The sequence below is a fragment of the Vidua chalybeata genome, chromosome 6 (assembly GCF_026979565.1).
Source record: "Vidua chalybeata isolate OUT-0048 chromosome 6, bVidCha1 merged haplotype, whole genome shotgun sequence".
Classification (NCBI taxonomy): Eukaryota; Metazoa; Chordata; class Aves; order Passeriformes; family Viduidae; genus Vidua; species Vidua chalybeata.
This window is the reverse complement of record NC_071535.1, coordinates 35104262-35124990: the sequence shown is the minus strand read 5'-3', so window position 1 is coordinate 35124990 and position 20729 is coordinate 35104262. Positions and strand designations below refer to the sequence as shown.

General features: G+C 36.9%; 1 protein-coding gene across 4 annotated transcripts in view; it reads right to left on the bottom strand.

Moving 5' to 3' along the window:
- SIPA1L1 (signal induced proliferation associated 1 like 1) overlaps window positions 1-20729 on the bottom strand; it is a 197157-nt gene that overhangs the window by 31799 nt on the left and 144629 nt on the right. For all 4 annotated transcript variants that reach the window (XM_053945239.1, XM_053945243.1, XM_053945240.1 and 1 more), the window contains 5 exons: window positions 15429-15532; window positions 14139-14296; window positions 10044-10620; window positions 8701-8975; window positions 4884-5159 (listed from right to left, as the gene is read on the bottom strand). In XM_053945239.1, the coding sequence (XP_053801214.1) occupies window positions 4884-5159; window positions 8701-8975; window positions 10044-10620; window positions 14139-14296; window positions 15429-15532 (1390 nt within the window). The remainder of the gene's footprint in view (window positions 1-4883; window positions 5160-8700; window positions 8976-10043; window positions 10621-14138; window positions 14297-15428; window positions 15533-20729) is intronic.

The window sequence follows — 20729 nt, the reverse complement described above, 5'->3', positions numbered from 1 at the left end:
AGATGGTCAAAATAGGCAGAACAAATAATTAGAACATAATTTATCTCTCTACCTTTGTTCTTAGTCTGAAGAGGGCCAAAGACATCTCTTCTCACACAAGAATTTTGAAAAGTAAGTTTAATTAATACCCATGAAGCATTCAGAAACTATAGTAATGGGCGCCACTGTAAAGCTTAGAGGGGAATTAGTAATGGCATCTTTACAACAGGATTTGAATGTCATCCAGTAAATAAGAGACAGAGTAATGAAGAGGAAAAAAAAATTAAATAGCTCTTCTTTAATGAGCTGCATCCACTGTGTGAATTGAATGAGGCAGATGTCCTCTGTTACAAGAAATTCTTGTAATTTAATCAAAAGAAGCATCTGAATATACAGTTACACAAAAGTTCTGAAGGAAACAGCACAGCAAATCTTAATTCTGGCATGCTTACCGTCCATGTGTTTGAGTTTTACAATCCTAATAATACTGCAAGCCACAACAATTCCCTGCAAACATGCTCTCAAATGCTCTCATGTTTAAAGGAAAGCAATCCATTCCATTCAAAAAGGAGAAAAACCCAGCAATTTTGAGGAAGGGGATAGTGAACGAAACAGAAAAGCTAACTATGCTGTCATGTTGTACCTTCTCAAGTTTTTGGGTTTTTTTCAAGTTGATCATCACCTTTCAGAAAACACATATTGTAACAAGAAAAGACACAGAGGCAGGCAGTGCGCCACCAGATATATAGAAGAGTTTGTGTATGAAGACACACTGAGAAGCTCTGTGGCTCCAGGGATTATAGAGAAACTTATCCTCTCTGCTTCACTTCATCCAAACATGAATCACACTGGACCAAGCAAGCAGTGATTACTCACTATCCCTCACGACAAAAGAATAAGTAGGAGGTCTAGAGCTACCAAGAGACCAATTAGCAGGAACCTGGATGAAGCTATAGCAGCCACAGCAGTAAAGGTGCAACGCAGCTCCAGGCAATCTTACACAGCAGACAGCCAGGGGACTGTCAGACCCGGTAAAGAGTCTTCCTTTACACTTGTAAGCATTTCTTATGCTTTTCCCTGGTCCCCCATTGATGGCCCTTGTCAAACAAGAATGACCAAATCTTGACATGACACAGCATGGCTCTTCTCAGATGTTTTTACATTGCAAGAGTTTGGCTGCAGAGGCATGCATACCAACAAACCTCTGTTTTTTCCACTGCTACATCCAGCTCCAGGTCCCAGAGTTGGTAGGAAGTGTGTGGCATGTAATCTCATGTTAGTACGTGTTTTAATTTGAAGAATGTTATGAGAACATTTAAATAACAAATCTTAAAACCCCGTGAGGTAGGCAGTGCATGTACTACAATGCTGACTTGACAGGTAGCAAGATGAGCACAGACACCTGTTTGTTTGTATTTGGAAAAACATCACTGATACACTGCAGCAGATTAGGATTTTTAGGTAATATGGGAACAGTTTAAAATAGAATCTGCCAGCAGGAATTAACCTATAAACTACAACTGGCATAATTACTATCACTGACTATGTGGACATCATTCAAATAAGTATGGGGTCCTAGGGCAAGACTCCAAAATCCTCAATATGGGCTTCAAAGTCCTCAATATGACACAACACCAATCAATGATATTGTTCTAATACTTCCATACTGCGGAGTTTTACTGCCAGTGTGGGACCGTAGTCACGTCATAATTTGGTTTTCCACTTAGTTTAAAATATTGACTGTGCTCAGAAATTTTCTAGTTAAGAGCCTTGAGCTTTCATCCAGCAGTAATCAACTGCAAACTGAAGTGCTCAAGTCCAGACTTGGGTCGTCAACGTGCTTTCATCACTGATTTCCACACTTTTTCAAATGTCTGTCAAATCAAGTTTTAGTCAAAACTGGTTACAGTTTAATTGACAAATTAATTAAAAACAGATAATTATCTACCATTATCTCCTCTCCTTTCCTTGCACAGTGCTTCTCAATAGAGTGTGGAAGCCAAGTGTACAAAAAACCTGAAAACTGAGAGGAGGGGGGAAATAAGTAAAAAAATCAAAGGCTATAATTACATGTTCTCCAAAAACATTAGCTCTGGTTTATTTCACACATATGTGGTTTATTGTTTTTTCCTTAGCATATCCTCCTGATATTCATTCTGGGTAATAGGCTATATAGTATCCCATGTGGTAATTAATATTGTGAAATAAGATATAACTTGGGATTTATTGAATTTATATGATTAGATTTTTAGTCTTAATGTTGCAGTAACAATAGAGATTTACTTTAAGATTTATAAAGTTCTGGGTTATTTTTCCTCTTTACAAATACCCACCTATATCAATAATAACTACATTCAAAGATCTAGGTACTGTGAAGATCAGGGAAAATAAGCTATTAAGCTGGATATATGTAGACAATCCAAAGAAGGCAAATTTAAGTAGTATGCTGGACTGTCTGCCTTCTCAGAATGAGGGATTGTCAGGCAATGTACTCTCCCACCTACAACAGCAGTCTCTATGGGGAGATGATGTTTCGATGAATATGAAGTGAAATCCTCCTGTTCTCAAGACCGCTAATGCAGATTTTATTTATTTCTAACATACTTAAATGGACTAAAGGGAGCAAAGCACAGCAGAGCACCATCACTACTGCCTGCACCAGAAACATGCACATATTTCAGCACCTCCAGGGTAAATACAAAAACTAGTGGTGAAAAACGAAATGAGACAGTAGTTAAGAGGGCTATGAAAAACCCACCTTTGTTGATTTTAGGACTTTCCACAATAAGAAGTATCTGAGCTTTCTGAAAAGCAAAGCTTTCTTTTATCACATAGAGAAAAGACAAATGAGTCTTGCAGTGATCTTATTGTTGAGGTTTTTCCCCTCCTGTATTTCTTTAAAATGAAAAAAATTTATTTCTTCACTTTAACTGGAAAGACATTAACCTTATGCAAGTGATGATATATTTAAACTTGATCTACCCAAGACTAACATGTTTAGCAGACCATAAAGATGACAGAAGACATTTTTCAAGCATCCAGAAAAATTCCCAGTGAAATTTAAAAGCTACTTTGATACTATACTTTCAAGGATGAAAAATCCAATAGAATCCTTTTTGAATAATAATAAAAATACTTAAAAGAATGCCTAGAGGAAAAAAAAAAACAACAACAAAAAAACCACCAGCTACATGCCCTGAAAATGAAGGAAATGAAAAGTCAAAGTTTCACTTCTTGAAAACAAATACTGACTAAGAAAATGTAATTTTCACTTTGCAAACATTTATCAGGCCATAACCCCCACTTCTAGAAGCCTCCAGAGACTAGATGAGTCTTCAATGCCTTAGGTATGTGATGTTGCCTGCATACAATTTTATGCACAAGGAACACACAGTTGTTAACACCCCTTCTCTCAGGGCAGCCAAAGGCTTTCTCTTTGACATGAGCCAGCTCGAGACTGCAGCCAAGCTCTCTGGTTAATACCATGACGAGATGGAAGCGTCTGGAAAAACCAGCAACTCAACAGAATCCGATAGTCTGTCACTGCCTTAAGCTGTTCCCAGGTATTACTATGCCTTCTGGAACTACATAAGCAGATTGTTCAGCACTGGAGAGAGCAAAAAACGCCACCAGCTCAGCTGCTGTTCTTCCCAGTTCAGCATCTGCCTGTCTTTCGCTCTAACAAACAGATATACCATGTAGCCATGCAATTTTATGTCGGTCCAAATACATAATTCGAGAACCAAGTCCAGCATTTCAGTGGCTTCTGCAACCTTTTTTAACAGACAATCTAGTCAGGTTGTCTGTGAAATTATTAGTGCCTTCAGTGTTGCAGGTTTTTTTTTTCCAACTCCCACAGATGAGAGTTTTTTTAAGCATACATTTAAGAAAAAGAAAGTAAGAATATTAAGTCCTTAGCAACCACTGTAATTTCCTAACAAGTTATCCAACACAGAAGTTTCAATTTCACCTTGGTAATTTCTTAGTCTTGGCTGTACGATCTTTGAACATGGTTTTCCATCCCCAGTTCTTCAAGACGTGAAAAAAATTTTAAGTTGTTTCATTAAAACTCTCTTACATTTTCTACAATATGCATCTTATTATCACTGTTTTATATTTTTCACCCACAAAGATGATCAGAACCTATCTAAAGCTTTTTTTTCCTAGGAATTGTCCAAAAGAAATACAAGCTATTAACTTGCTTACCTCCACAGATCTCATTGCAAATACACAGACAGATTTGTATAGATAATGAAACCAATGACAGTTCATTTGAATGCTATCAAATACATATTTTTCCATGAAAGAATAAAAATACTGTTACATGATGGACCTGATACCTTTATCCTAACAACTGCTTTCTTGTTTAACGAACTTAAAACAACAAAAAGCACCAAACCACCCTGGAGAAATCCAAAATTAGAACAATTCTTCCTCTAGCCTAAAATGTCTGAACACTCCCCGATCAGATAAATTTCCTTTCTAGTCAGAATTCTCTTCCTAAAAACCCTGTCAGATACTATTTTTGGTTTGGGTGCTTTAGGCAATTCCACCAAGCCTATGAACAAGATAAATTTTTTATTTACCTTTTCAAAATAACTAAGTTCATGAACACTCAGCTCTAAAACTGACTGTAACTCATTTAAAACTTAAATAACAACACAGCAGTTTCAAAATACCATCCAACACAGGGAAACATTCCAGCATACTTAATTCAGTGGTTAATTGTGCCAGGAAAGGTATTTACTTTTTATTATTGTTTCACTAATAGTCATGCTGTCTTTTGACTAATTAAAACCAAGATTAAAAGCAGATACTTCAGATACTTGGATAAAATTCCTGTGAATTTTTCCAGGCAAGGTTCAGAGCAGTAATGAAAAACCATCTGTGAAGAAGACATGTACCTCCGGCTCTCCAACGGGCGCCCATCACTAGAGATGCTTCGGGGAATGTTGGCTCGTTCTGGGGGTGGCATTTTTCCTTCTCCTTTTCCAGAGCTAATCCTAGATGGTACTGGGCTTTGGACTTGAGATGGCACCTGAGCCACATGAGGTCCTTGTCCTTTGCTCGCATTTCGCTGCCATTTGTTATTATTTCTGAAGGGAAATTTGAATTCATATGACATTCCTTCATTCACTTTGTACTCCATCACTGGCATACGGTAGTTTTCTGAAGAACTCCTGGAAATTAAGAAATTAACATGCAGCTATAAAACATAAAAACATGTGTCCTGTTCACCAGAAGAGAAATCTAAATACAGAAACTGAATGAATTCTATGAAAGTATGAGATTTTCTTTTTACAAAACATTTATTTAACAAATTTTAGAAGGCTCACACAAGAAAGAGGACCAGTGATGGTGAGAGTCTGTCTCTTCATCCTGGTGAGTGATGCACAACAGACTATCATGGACTCTGCCTTGCTGGCCTTTCCTCTGGTTCTCACACATTAACAACCCTGTTGTCACCATCTCTGAGCCCTAACCCAATGCCTGTCCTTGTCTATCCCTCCAGAAGGCATTACAGCCACCCATTCCAGCATTCCAGTTGGTCAAGATGATACTCTCCATCTGATACTGGGCTAGAAAAGCTAAAAAGATATGTTAGAAGGGTATCTCCCCTTCTTAAAAAAGTAATGGGATTTTAGAACTTACCTGCACCCAGACAAATAAGACCTGAAATATTTGTTCTTTTTGAGACACACCTTTCTGATGCACAGACATTGAAAGACAAGAGTCATGTGAAATAAGGCACCATACATAACTTTCAAACACCTTTGGCTTTGGAGCACCTCAGTTGATAAATCTGCACATTATGGAAAGACTTGCTAAACTGTAGATGCCAAACCCCAAAGATGTCCATTGCTTCCTAAGGAACAGCACAGCATAAAAATCTGACTAGAACAGGACATAAGCTAATGTAGCCCCTATAAGAAGCAGGGCAAACTTCTGCATATATTTCAAATGAGGCACTTGGAAAAAAGATGTGATCTTCCACTTCAGTAAGGATAATTTTGTCATTTCTCTTGACAAATGTATATATATCTGAGTGAATACTAAATGAGTATGTTTTATCATGATTACTTTATCTACATACATCACTCTCTAATGCAAAGAAAAATAAAAAATCAGTGCAAAATTTTGAACCCACAGCTCTTCCTCTAAGCAACTACACCATTAGGGGTGAGAAATATTAGTATATCTTCCCTGCAAAAAACAGAAAACAAGACAGAACTTGTTATCTGACTTGTTTGCTGACGTAAGCAAATTGTGTGGTCTAATAGGAACAAAGTGAAACTGTCAGTGCTGAGGTCTTGCTGCCTACAATATACTCATTTTGTAGTTTTATGCTGGTCTACCCTCTAGCCTTAATATCTAAATTAAATTATCAGTTGGAAGGCATGAGGTGTGCTTCTGAAGTAGGCCAGTTTCACCTGAAAGTCTCCCAGGCCTCTCTGATGTGATCCATTGCACAGTAGACAGGGATGAGCAGGAGATAAAGTCACTCACAACTGAACTACAATATTGATAATTGAGATCCTTTGTTTTTTCCTTTCTCTTCATATTTTATGTCTCTGCTATTCTTTCCCTTGTGCTTATGTACTTAGTTTGGGTTTCTCTTTTTCCACCCGCAACATACTTAACAGTTTAACAAGCAGGAATGCACAATTTCCTCTTAAGGCTGTGTCCTTAGTTTCAAAGCCAGCAATCAGCCCACTAAATGAGTTCAGTGGCAATGTTTTAATAACCATGGTTTAGTAGAGACTTAACCATAACAAGGCTTGCCTCTGCACAGGGCATGAGAACGTGAATTGGGGTATCTGGATATATTTTTGCATCTCCTACTGACCTTGTACATGCGCCTGTTGCCAAGTCAGCTTATCTAACTGCACTCCTGATCTTCCTTCCAACTTCATGCCAACCAGTTTATTAGGATAGGGACTGCTTCTCATATGAATGTAGTATTCCAAGCAGAACACAACTTCATTTTAGTTATGGTCTGCAGAATTTACTGTTGCAGAAATACTCAGTAACCTCCAGAGGACATAACAAAAGGACTCCAGTTGCAGAAAACTGATTGCCAAAAGAGAAACTGCTTTGTGCAAATACTTAACTGAAGTCTCTAGTAATACACGTAGGATAGCTACAAATTTAAGACACAGTTCTTGAGCTTTTATGATTTAGGATAGAGTGGGGGGGATCAAGAGTTGCTTTATGGAATTTTATAACAAGCAATAACCCACCATGAACATTTGCTCACTAGACAGCAGCAACAAAATTCTCTGAGTATTTCAAAAAGTGCAGTCATTTCTCTTACTGCTATGGGTTTGGATACACTAAAAGTAAGCCTGGTTTTGGCTGTATTTAATTTAGTTCAAAAATAATAGGATCTGTGCTTTCCACACTGATTTTTCTGCTCTAATCCTTTCATGATGATTGCAGCTGAACTTTCCATTTGCTCAGGCTGCTAAATACTGCACAAAAGCTTTCCAAATATCTCATGAGTGACCTTATGCCACTCATCATTTTAATCCCTGACATGTATTCAATTTTCCCCTGACAGCTAAAAGACAGCTAAAAACTCCTTTTCTCTCTGCTCCTCTTTTGCTAGCATTTACAAAAGAAGTTCATGCTGCTTACAGCAAAAACAAACATGGAATTTTTCTTTTACACAAGTATCAAGTCTTTTTTCAGAGATGCAATTTCATATCAATATAATAAATACGTGTTAAAGTTCAGCTCCAGTCTTAGGCATGCAAAGTTTTAGCAATTACACCTACAAAGATATAGACTGATTAAAAAAGAACAGTGCAAAAATGCTCTCGCAGTCTCTCACTCCAAGGAATCCTCTGAACTTTGGTAACTGTACTTACTTCTTGGTAAACCTATCCTCAGCCTTCAGCTAGTCTGCGGGCAAATTTATTCTATTAAACGTCATTCCATTTTAATCACATAGCAATATTTCCAGTATACAAATACAGGATGTCAGGAACATGTGATTGGGACTTAGTGATGTGGCTGAAGGCTACAGACAACACTGAGAATTCATAAAAATTATAAAAGTTTTAGTGCGAATTCAGGAGAAACGGAAGGACTTAATGTCCAGTTTAAGAAAAATGAACACATTATTGCTTATTTCTGATGAAGCAACAGTTTTAAACTATAAAAACAGCAATATATTTGACATGAGTGTCAGGCTTAATATAGATGGGGAGTGAGAGAGATGCAACAAGATCTATGGAGTAAAGAAGAATAACCATTTGCAGCAATTTCTCTGGTCAGATCCATACCTTTGAAAAACCCCCATCATTTACAGCCTTACTTATTGTGAAAATAGAAGCATGTAAGTCTATTTCTAGCTTCCAAGAATTATATTCACAGGCATTACAAACTATCAAATTGAAAAGTAGGTGGGAACATGTACAATCAATTTTGATGCACGCTAGCCACACAACTATGACTAGAAAATTGTTTGATTTCCATGTTCAATTCCATGGTTCCATGAACAGCTTCACACATGTTATTACATTTCAGTATTCAGTGAATATTTGGGGAGCATGGAGATTGAATATGGGCAGTTTCTCCTGCTCTCTTCTTCCAACCTTAAAATATTGGATGCTGTATTATAATTATACTACATTTTTTTGGAGGCTAGCACTCTATGGTGGCTCTTCCCACAAAACAAGATACAATTTCAGAGCAAGCACAGTGACTGTAAAATACCTGCGTGGTGTGCAGTCCTCATAGGGAGGGACAATGACGACCTTCACTGTAACTGATGTCCTGAGCAGATCAATCATTTGCTCGTGGCTCAGGGTGGCCACAGCCACCTTGCAGATCTCCACCAGACGGCTGCCCTGGCGCAGCCCCGCCTGCCACGCGTAGCCGTAGGGCTCCACGTCTGCCACAATGCCCTCGTAGTTCACGTGGAAGCCCAGCTGGCCCAGGCCATTCCTGCGCAGAGTCATCTCCACAGTTTCACAGCCCTTGGTCACAAGCTGGGAATTGAAATGCAGACAGTATTTAATGCATTGAGACATCTCTGGGGCTAACAGTGGTTTAGGAGTTCAAGTTTTGAACAACCGACTCCCTAGGATCATCGTGGGACACAATCTAGGGATATATATTGCAGTCCTAGGTACATAATCAGCTGAAATGAGTCTTGTTGCTCAAACTAAGATTTTCAGTAGAATCTGGTTACTCAAGTTCTGCCTTGGAATTTTTACTGCACCCACAGGAATTTTAGAAGATACATGGCAGCACACAACAGAAAAACACATGGAGTTACACAAGCATCTCTGTCTTTTACACTTTAGTAACCAGAAAACACTCTCCATTTCTGGCTGTTTCAGGAAATGGCAAAATAAATTCTCAGTCAGAACTGGTAGCATGGTAGCTAATGGTACCATGTAGCTAATAAGCACAGTAAACTGGGGATTGTGCCAACTCTTCCATGTAACATGAGCGTCAATGTCATCAAGATAACTTAATAGGGCCTAGTTTCCTTTTTTTTCTGAGCATGGATGAGCATGATAGATGTTTTGAGCATGGATAGATGTTCTATAGGGAGATACCATGATTCACTGCATTTTTAGTTTATCATATGCATTCAGAGTATATCTGAAGGTTGCAGTGGGGATTGGGACTGCACCCTGCTGGCAAAATAATAAGTTAGTCTCAAAGATATTGCAGATTCGTTTGAAACAAGATACAGCAAGTCTATGAAACAGAGAAAGGGAAGGAAAACAAAGAAAAGAAATAATGTGACACTTCTGTACTTGCTGTGTGGAAGCAACTTATGCATCTGAAGGACCCAGTCTTTTTAATATGTTAATACATTTTTCACACACACAAACACAGCCAGCTGAGACTAGCTGATATCTGATAAAAGTGAAAGCAATATTCGGTTTTGAGAAACAGAAGCAGGGAAGTCCTTATAAATTTCACGATAAACAATTTCAACAGTTTTAGGAATCCCAGACATTATTTAAACTGAAGCTTTACTTGGCCAAGGGGTGAGAGGAGAAAACAAAGAAGGGGAACCAAACAAGAGAACACATTCTAACCTCCAGCCTTTTGACGATCTCTTTGATGTCATCAATGTTGCTGATGAAGCTCTCCAAAGAAACACATTCACCTCTCTCATAGAATATTTTGATATTTGTGTCTGTTGAAGTCCACCCTATCACATCTCGACAGGAGCAATTGAACACCACGCTTTTTGTGTCCTGTTCAATGAGGACTACAAACTCATTAGAGATGCCTAGGAGACAGTCTATTTCCATACCCTTGCTGTAGTCTTTTGCATGGATACTCCAGACAATAGCACCAGAACTATAGATTTCTGCTCCTGGGTAAGGTTTAGACTTTTCCTTCTTTTTTGAAGCAAGTGAGATGAAGGGGAACTTGCCAGAAGGGTCAATGGGCGTGTTGGTGACATTCTTCTCTGCCAAGTCTTTCAAGTACTCTTGCCGGGTCCTGGTGGCCATCGCACGGAACTTTTCTGATTTATGAGCAGCATTCTCTGCATTAATGACTTTGGCCAGTAAGAAGTCCCTGAACACATTTGATTTAGGAAACGTAACACCTTTTGGAATAGGTGGGCCAAAGGATGGTACATCTCTGGATCTTGTCACGGCAACACTAAAAGAAATAAAAGAATAAGAAACAGTGTTTCACTCTAGGCAAATTCAGCAGTTTTTGCTTACAGACAATACATTCCCTCAATTTTTCTTTTATTTTCTCAGCAATACACCTAAATTTACATATTAATGTTGCCAGCGTGGAGATTATGCCCCCTTTACTGCATAAACAGAATGCCACTTTTTTTACATATAGGCATTTTTGAGTCATTCCCAGTCCCACAGCTTAAAAAGAGCATCAAATACAAAACTGGAGGGTTTTTTTTTTTTTGGATAAGTAATCACTCATGAATGGCAGTTCTGAATTTTGTTTGTTTTTGGTATAAAAAGAAAATTTCTAACTCACACTATGAGACAGGCTAGCTAGAATGTAGCTACTTAATACTGAAAAGTTCATCTGAAAGCAGTGTCAAGTGTGTGACCAACACTAGAAATACAGATTAAATGAACACATTAAAAAGATAAAGGCAATGAAGTCATTTCACAAGGCCAGTTCCACTGCGAAAATCATCTGGTGACTGAATGCATATATACATCACATTACTGCTTTGCATTTCATGACTGAAAACCTCACTAGCTGATATTGCACGCCAGTGATAGAAGATGACTGAAAACACCAGAAATAGGAAACTTCTGAGAAGTTCAGAGATACACTACAGAAACAGATACGTTCTTTTTCAATTCTTCCTGCACCAAGTGATGGACTGACAATAAGATTGCCTTAGGCAACAGGGACCAGTTTAGCTATTCTCAATTGTCAATTCTCTTTTGATATAAATCACATGAGAGTTGTTTGACATTCCAATCCAGTATCATTCACTTGGCTAACTATCCTAAGAGACTGAAACTCTATTTCGACAGTTTTGTGACAAGAAATGTTCCAACAGTCCAAACAGGATTTACCACATATCTGTAACTAGATCCCAAAAATCATTAACGAACTTTAGCCAAGATACCATGGTAATGGAAATAAAGAGGAATAGGATAAAACTTGACCACATTAGGAAAGTATGTGGTGTTTCACTTAGAACACAGGCTGGTATTATTTTCACATTTTGATTTTATCTGAATTATTAAACATAATCAGAGAAATTCCCCCAAAAAATTCAGTAACTAAGATTTCAGAGTATGAGGGAGCATATAGGAACATCAAAAATAAAAATTAAGTCACCCACTCTACAACCATATCTTCTAGTTTTGAGTGGTAAGGTGTTTTGTTTGTTTGTTTTGCTTTTCCTGTTGTGAATTGCTTGGGGTGTTTTTTTCTTTTGTTTTTTTGTTTTTTAATTACTATATTTTCTGGCAACTGATATTGAAAGATGTCATTACTGTCATATTTCCTCCCTATGTATACCAGTATATCTCAAAGTATGCAACAGGGGGTGCTCATCAAGCAACTGACTCATGTCTAGCGGTATTGAAGAATCTGTTATTAAGAAATGGAAGTCTAAGCATTAAACACAATTACTGAATACAATGAAAGCCTACCAGAAACTATCAGCAAGATTTTGTTTGGTTCAGTTTTCAGTGTCATGAATCACAGGGATAAGAATTCAATCTTTAACACATGCTAGAGAAGTTTTAAAAAGTGAGCAATGCTCAGAGATGCCAAACTTTTGAAATATTGTTTATCTTAGTTGGGAGAGAGAATCACTGGCCAAGACAGTGCTTGACTTTATTCCTTTTATGTTGTTTTTAAATATAAATTCCAGTACATTTTTATGCTATATGGTTTCCTGTTTTGTCTAGAATTATGAATCCATGAAACTGTTCCAAATAATTCAGTGAAAAAGAGGTCAAACTTACTCTGAAAAGTCTCCTAGAAAAACTTTTCATAATAGAATTCTACAAATTTAAATCAAGTTTTTGCACTGAGAGGACAAGAAAAAACAGTATTTCAATCAAAGAACAGAAAACATACAATGTCCTCTGGTGGTCTTGTGTATCAAAATGAACACTGACATTCTCCCAACGGTTTTTCACACCTGTTTCCCCTCCCCTTAAAACTTAAGCCTGTACCATCACTAAAGCCAAAATTACTATTAAGCAACCGATGAGGTTCCAGCCCTTATAAACACTTGAAAAATGAGGTGATTCAGGAGTCTGAAGGTCAAAAATAGAACCCTCAGATATTTTACTTTATTACAGTTTAGCAAGTATCAATCATTCCTATGCCTTTCAAAAGGAAGAAAATATATGCAGTCCTATTACTTAAAGTAAGAGACAAAAGCAGATCTATGTTTTAATATGCAATTCAAGTGAAAGATGCATCTGCAGCCCTTGTGGATGCATTTCCTACGTTCCCTTTGCTTCAAAATCACTTTGTGTACAGGGTAAGAGCTGAAACATATGTCTAAGAGTTTAAGAAAAGCTGTGTTCACATAAATTATGCAACAGTTGAATTTTTCAATAAGCAGTCTGAAAAAGAGTATCCATATGAACATTCTTAGTCCAGGAGAGTTAATGCATATACAAAGTTCAGGGTCAATTTCAGAAATGCTCTGTGAACTTTACCAAACTTCTGAGGACAGAAAAGACTCTAACCCATCTATATGTACTCAAAAAATAAAGAATACACCAACTCATACACAGCAGTCTTAGATTTTCCTCTAAATAAGCACTTGCCTTAAGAAAATACTTGAGTGAGTATTTGTATTTCAGCAAAAACAAGTTAATTCTAAGGCTACCTCATTTCAAGATACATGCTCTAAATCCACTGGTCTGACATTTCATATTTTAAATGAAAATGCTTTATAGAAGTTTTCTGAGATCAGTCAACATTTAACAATGAAAATACTCTAAGAGTTCTGTATATAACAAAGGTAAGAACTTCCATTGATAGTAAAAAAGTGTAACCCAGAAACATTATTTCTATATGCTCGCAATTTAGTTTAAAAATTATACTACTAGGAATATCATCTTGCACTTCTTTATTACAAGTTACTATCAATTACCATTTTCTATTTTAATCATATTGACTTTAAGGTCATGTTAAGACTTTATTTTTTGCTGCATAATTCTCTATCATTTCTTTGTTGGTCTGTAATGAGGTAAGAAATGAAGAAATGAAGAGAGCTTAGCTTCTTCCTGAAAGGTTAAGTCACACTTTTTCACTGTCTTAATTTCGAAAATGGAGCATACACTAAATGACCAAATTATCTAAGCAAAAAGTGGAAGTGTTTTTTTTCCTTTTTTCTATTTCTATCAATGCAAAAATATTCTTCTAGCATACTCTTAAAGAAGATAATAAAAAGGAAGTGAGATGGCAATTCTAAAATAATTTCCAAGTGCTTGATATGCGTGTGTGTGTGTACTCACAGCTGACAGCAGCAGTCTCCTCACTGGGCGTGTTTCATCTACATATTCGTGTGTCTATTTACTCTTTAAAAGAATTCTAAATTCACATGACTCAAAACCTCCTTAACCCTCCTGTTTCATGACATTTCCCTACTGAGAATTTAGGAGAAGAATGACAGCTGGCTTTGCACTCATGTGTTCAGTGACTGCAGCAATAGCTACCTGTAACAAACACTGTCAGTGCAGGGACTGTGCACCCTCACAATGACAAAGACGTGCTGGAAGTGGGAGCGGATGTTCTTTGGGCTGAATGGTTGTGCTCCAGGCTCCTGGAAAACTATTGTCACAATATCATTTCCAATATGTCGTTTTCTCAGAAGCTTTAATGAGGGAAAAAGAAAAAAAAAGGTTAAAATAGACTTTTCACAAATTTCCAATCATTTATTTCTCATTATTATAAATTACTATAGCACATTTTCTTTCCCCAAGTGATACTTCAAGTTGAAAACTGAAACAATTTGGGGTTATATAACAAGTACCAGAATTAGTTGTTCGCCTAATAAATTTCAGGCATGGTTGTTTTCGTAACAATTTCATTTCTATATGTAGCATAGAGGGTGAACTTATGAGGGAAAATTTTAAGCTAAACAAAGGGGAAAAACAATTCCTGTGAGTATCAAGAGTAATCTGTGATACATGGAAGCAGGAAAACATCCCCCATTCTACACATTTTTACAAGCCAGTGGTAGGTTCTATTTGAAGTTGAAAATAAGCTTACATTGTCCTTAAGACATGCTATAAATAATTTCCTGGTAGGCTTCTTTCAGTAAATACAAGACTACAGTACAAGAGAAGGTGAGCCACAAAGTAGTAGAACATTTAGTGTACAAAAGCAAACTAAAAAGAATTCTGTTATCTTCCTTTGTAAAGCAAAAATCTCTATTTTATTTGCAGAAGTCCAAAGCACCATTTCTAGAATAAAATGCATATACATCATACAAAACAATATGGCTTAGTGTTAAACAAGACTAGGTATTTCAGTGTAACAAAGCAGTTCTGCCCAAATAGTATTACATAGAGTTTAAAAAAAAAAGGGGGGAAATAAAGGATCTTGACAAAAGGATTTTGGCTCATGTATTCTTGTGTAGTGTGCTGGACCACCCACTCATTATCTCTGTGCATATTACAATTTGCTGAATGCAAACCTTAAATGGCAATTGACTTAGCTGTAGAAGGTTTAGAATTATTTAGAATCATCAGGTACGCACTGGTCCTTCTGACATGTGCTACTGACATTATTGCATACTATTCACATCAAAGTAATGCACAATCAAATAGAAAACAGTCCAATGAAGAAACATTTATGGTGTACCTACAATCATCTACTTTGCTCATCTCCCTGACACAAAGACTGCCACCTTTACTTTTCATTCCTTAAGTGGTTTTTTGCTAGTAATGCATAAAAGTTCTCATAAATACTCAGTAGTTCATCTACTTCTGAGCCCATCTTACCTGCTGCTTGTTGTTTGGAGTATATGGCAACATAGTAGAAACATGGAACATGATTTCATAGTCCTTGTATGTTGTGTACAGGGAGTGAGTACCTGTTGAATCAGCTGCAGTTACAGAAGACAAAATAAAAGTATTATTAAAAATAAGTTTAAAAACAAACTTTAATTATTATTAAAAATCAAATCAGCCAAGAGAAAAATTTTTATTTATCCTCAGTCCTAGCTGAAATATCAGCAAGTAAGAACTTAAGAGTTTATTCACCTGCCAAAGCAAGTGTCTCATCAAGACAGCCTGTGCACTTTTGCATACTTTTCCCAGACAAAAACTTGTTAGGGATTAGGCAATTGATACCGGAAAACCTTGAAGAAAGACTATGTAAGCATGAAAAGTGACAACAAAGTCTGAGATGACTTTCAGTTATCAAATATCCACCCAATATCTCAGAATGCAACTCAACTGTAAGGAATGTGAGAAGACTTCAGCAAGGAAGGCAGACATACTGAAAATGAATACCGTGATCAAACACATAATGAACAGCAAAGGAGCTATAACAGACAATAACATGATGAGTTCTCCTAAGCATAAACATCAGGACTTGAAATTAACTGTAATGAAATCAGGTAGCACCTTCACCACAGCAGCTGCTTTATGGACAGGAACAGTCAAAACCTCAAGTAGGATGCCAGCATGCTTATAACTGATGATGAAAAAAGCCCACAACACACAACAATGACATTATGATGCTGGTATATTAATCTAAGATAATCTCACCTGTTTTGAGTTCTGGCCACCTTATTTTAAAATGAGTTACAGAAGAGAGAGAAGGGATCCAAAAACAAGCCACAGAAATAATTAAATGCGGATGGACAGACTTCCATGTGGAGAGAAAATGATAAAAACTAGGATAATGAAGTTTAGAAAGAAAAATGAAGACAAAGTTTAGAAAGAAAAATGAAGGGGATATTACTCAGTTTACAAAGTGTTGGTTGAAATCAACACTTGACTACAGACGAATTGTGAACTTATTTTCACTTTCTTTCACTCTAAAAAGTGACCTTAAAAATGTGCCATTTATTTAAGCAGTAGCACATTTAAAAATGAAATAGTGAGTATACGCTGTTAAATACAACTTATATCCACAGTGCAAAAAGCCTGCTTTCACACACCATTTGAAAAATAATTAGTTTTATATATGGAACAAAGCATTCTGGCTATTTGAAGTTATATAAACATGCTGCTAAATTATATAATCCCAGCTATTTATACCAATGTATTTTAAAAAGCTGTTAAAAACTGTTTCTTGGCATTTTCATTAGCAGAGAGATCATGTTACTAAGAAGATAACAGATTTGAGATTTGTGATGCATTTACAGTGACATAAATATACAGTTTATGTATCTAGATTTTAAGTATAAACTTTGAGAAGTTTATTCCTTGTCATATTCGGAATAATAAAATAGAGATAGCTTTACTGTAAATGAAACACAAAATGATCTGTAAAATGAAATGGAAAGTTTTCTACATTATAGCCACATAGAGATTTTTTGCTTTCAAATCACCTATCTATAATAAAAAGGGAATTAGAAATAAAAGATTCCTATAATCTAAATATTATTTTAATAATTTAATATTAATATTAAATATGCTAATCATTTTCTTTTAAATGCTGATTAGAACAGCAGAACAGCTGAAAGGGGATCATTTCATCTTGCACTGTGTTCACAGCAGCTTCTGTCCTCTGCCTGATCACTGCACTGCACACCCAGGAAGGCAGATACACCCAAAAGTTGCCTAAACATCAATGCAACTTCATTACAGCTTTATCTGCTGAACAGTAAATAAACTGATTTGTACATCATCTTTTAGAAACAGAGCATACAAAAATATGACAAATAATTGGAAAAGGGGAGGAGCAGGTGCAGAAAGGTAAGTGAGACAGGGGAATGCAGGCCCTGAAAGAGGGGAAGGGAGTCAAAAGGCATTGGGGGGAATAGAATAAAGCAATTCTGACCAAAAATATTATAGAACACCTACATATTTAAGCCAAACTTTCAACTTTCCTGGCAGAATTTAATTTTAGGCAGAAAAATGTTTTCTGAGAACAGCACTGATTCTGCAAACTAAATAATCAGGCTACAATCCAAATGACACATTTAATAATTCCAATTTCCAAGCACTTTACTGTTTAAATCTTTCCTATTCAAATCCAACTACTAGCAGAAGTCCATATGCACTATGACTGTGCATCTCTCTCACCATTCAGCTTTTCTGAAGTACAGAATACTTTTCCTGAAGTACACCACCATAACTGCAGGTATTTGTTTTAAACCAAATCACAGCTATTGCAATAAAATTCGAGACTGTGTACTGGAATAACATCCATTATTTCAGGGTCAAAACTGCAAGCCAGCAATCTACTTCTATTTAACAGAGGCCTAAGGGATCTTTAAATTCATTAGCACCTTTTTACACTGAAGACATCCCCTCTGGCCACCAATTTGTGGCACAGCTACTCATGATGCTTTCCCAGCCTTGCCTCATTACTGGATCTGGTCTCTCAGCTGAGTAGTTGATCCTTTTTCCCTTCCAATCAATTATCATCTCTAAAAACCTTCCTTTGTCTTCTGTCCTTCCAATGATTCTCAGCTATATTCACAAGGACTTACAGACTCAAGCTTGAAGTTTTTTTTTTTAAACACCAATAATGCTTAAAACTGGCTGACAACCACCAGCATGCTGCTGACAATCCACAGCTTCTACAGCAGTTTAATCTCTGTGCTAGAAAACTCTATAAAAACCATTATGAGTAGAGAACCTGACTCCCTGTTTCAAAGAAAAACATTCCAAGGAATTGTAGGAGAACGAAAAGTAAATTACGCTGATAAGGCAGGACAACCATTACTACAAACTACAGTAGGGCTCACAATAAAAAGCATAAGAACAAATATTTTCAGAGCTTAATGTCTCTCCCTTCTACCTTTGCTTTGCCAGCAGCTGTCAACACTACTCTTGTCATACACAGGGATTACACCAAGCACTCGTGATCAACTTCCATAATATCCAAAAGAATATGTGTAACACAAATGCAGATAAATGCAGATGGACTTCCCCTCATCCCTATTTCTGCTTCTCAAGCAACTTAACATTTTAAGATTTGTCAGTCTCCCAACAGAAGCCTCAGACCCAAGAGTAAGTCTATCATTATTTCCACAAGGTTGGAAAGCTGTTATACAGTGCAAATTAAGAAGGTAATCTATCTGTATTATTTAATTTCAAACATCAGGGTTTCTTGACAACCCCTAAATGAAATGTCAATTCAAAGTCCATTCATTCCCTAGATTTTATTATCTACTTAATAGCTTATGGTTTTATTCTTCTGATGTCTTAATCAGAAAATCATGCAGTATATAAACATTTAGTATGGAAACCTACTATTATTAGCTTAGTTTATAACCCTATCAAATTGATAAATCATAAAATTCCCAACTCATATTAATCAACTTCCTTTATTTCCCACATCAACCACACTACCACTCTGTTGGACACACAATCATTGTTACCAGGTCTAGCATTATCAAGCTGATCCCACTTACCAATTTAAAATATTGAGAAGCAAGACTAAGTGAGGGGGAGGGAAATAAAGCATGCATTACAACTGGAAAATAAAGTAAAATGACTGAAGTTAGAATTTGAAAGATCACTGTGATGTTTATTATTTTAAAGTGATGCCCATAAGCTTCCTAGTCACTGTGGGATAGGTGACATTTTCAAGCTCTATTTGCTATCCAAAGTCTGCAGGCTGCCAGGAGACAGACTGTTTCCCCTCTGGTAATTCTAGAAATAAACAAACAAAACTTGAAAAGTAGCATCTCTTTTTCACAGTGGTACTGGCAGAGATCCAAAACTAAAGCCCTTGAAGGATGCAATACACTTAAATAGGCTTTCACTTAGTAGTACACATGAGATTCCTCCTTTTAAGGAATTGGCTCTGTTATGGACACTTACTAATTAGGACTCGGACTCTAAAAATTTCTAAGAATAACTGTTCTGAAACTGCCTTTTGCTAGAGCAACTTTACTTTTCTAAATTTGCAAAAATTAAAAATATCGTGTTTCCAGAGTACATATAGACAAATCAGCTCATCTCCATGCAGAGAAAAATCTTTCCACATCCTACATCATGCAACTGCTTTCCACAGCTTGCTAAGTATTGTCAAAGGTACAGAAACTAGCCAAGTAGTGTACATAGATCTGACCTTTCTGACAAGCTAATGAACAGACATTTGCTCTTATGCACATCTTTGCAATCAACTGTGCTGCCACTGAACACAATTCTTCTGCAGGAAAATTTCCTGAGTAGAAAGACTGCAAGAACTATTTCAAGACAGGGCTCTCTAGCAACAAAAGGGCATAGAGCTGGAAGATGGAGAAGCTCAGTTCCTAGCTGTAGACCTAGCTGTTTCAACAAAACCTGTAAACCTAAATCACAGTAAAAAACCACAACCCCCTCCTTTGCAGGTCTCTGTGTTAAGGCCAACGCAAAAGGACTGACTGATGACTTAAGGTAGCTACTGAAAATGTATTGCCTGACTGTATTCTGCTGAACATATATTCCCCACACCTGAGATGCAGCTCTTGTGACCATCTCTGGTCTTTAGCATTTGCTCTACCACTAAGTGGCTTTTTTCCCTATTTCCTGTGTAGAATATGCTGTAAGTGTTTCCAAATGCAGCTATCCAAAGAGCTGAGTGTTGTGCCCACAAAGCACCTTCTCTTTCAGCATTTCCATCTGTGCTTTGCACACTGACAGAAAGGAGAGCATACCACCATCAAGATCAAATTAGAAATGTTTGCTGCTGTTGTTCACATTTGCTGCTGTCCAGCCGTACTCATTAAGAACTCATGCATGCTCACACGGAGTCATGTGTTTTCTCAGTAATCCTGCAGGCAATCTAACCTGAAAGATTTCAAACAACTTAAGAGAGTTCTTAAGCAGTTCTGGCTGATAAGGTTCCACATATGTGAGGCTGTAAACCTTGACTGAAAGAAAACATAGGTAATCCTTCATGAAAGCAGCAGTTTCCACTTAGAGGATTTCCTGTCCTCTGCGGTCATACCGAAGTGTTCACATAAAGACTTTTTGTATTTTTACATACAGAATGGAGCTGAGTGGGTCTGCTGGGCAATGTGAAAAAGATATGCCAGCTCTCAACATGGAGGAGAAACCTTCATTACAAGAAGATAACTGTCAAAACCAGGAGTGAGTCAGTCAATTTAAAAGTTCCATTCAAGAGGTGCTAGA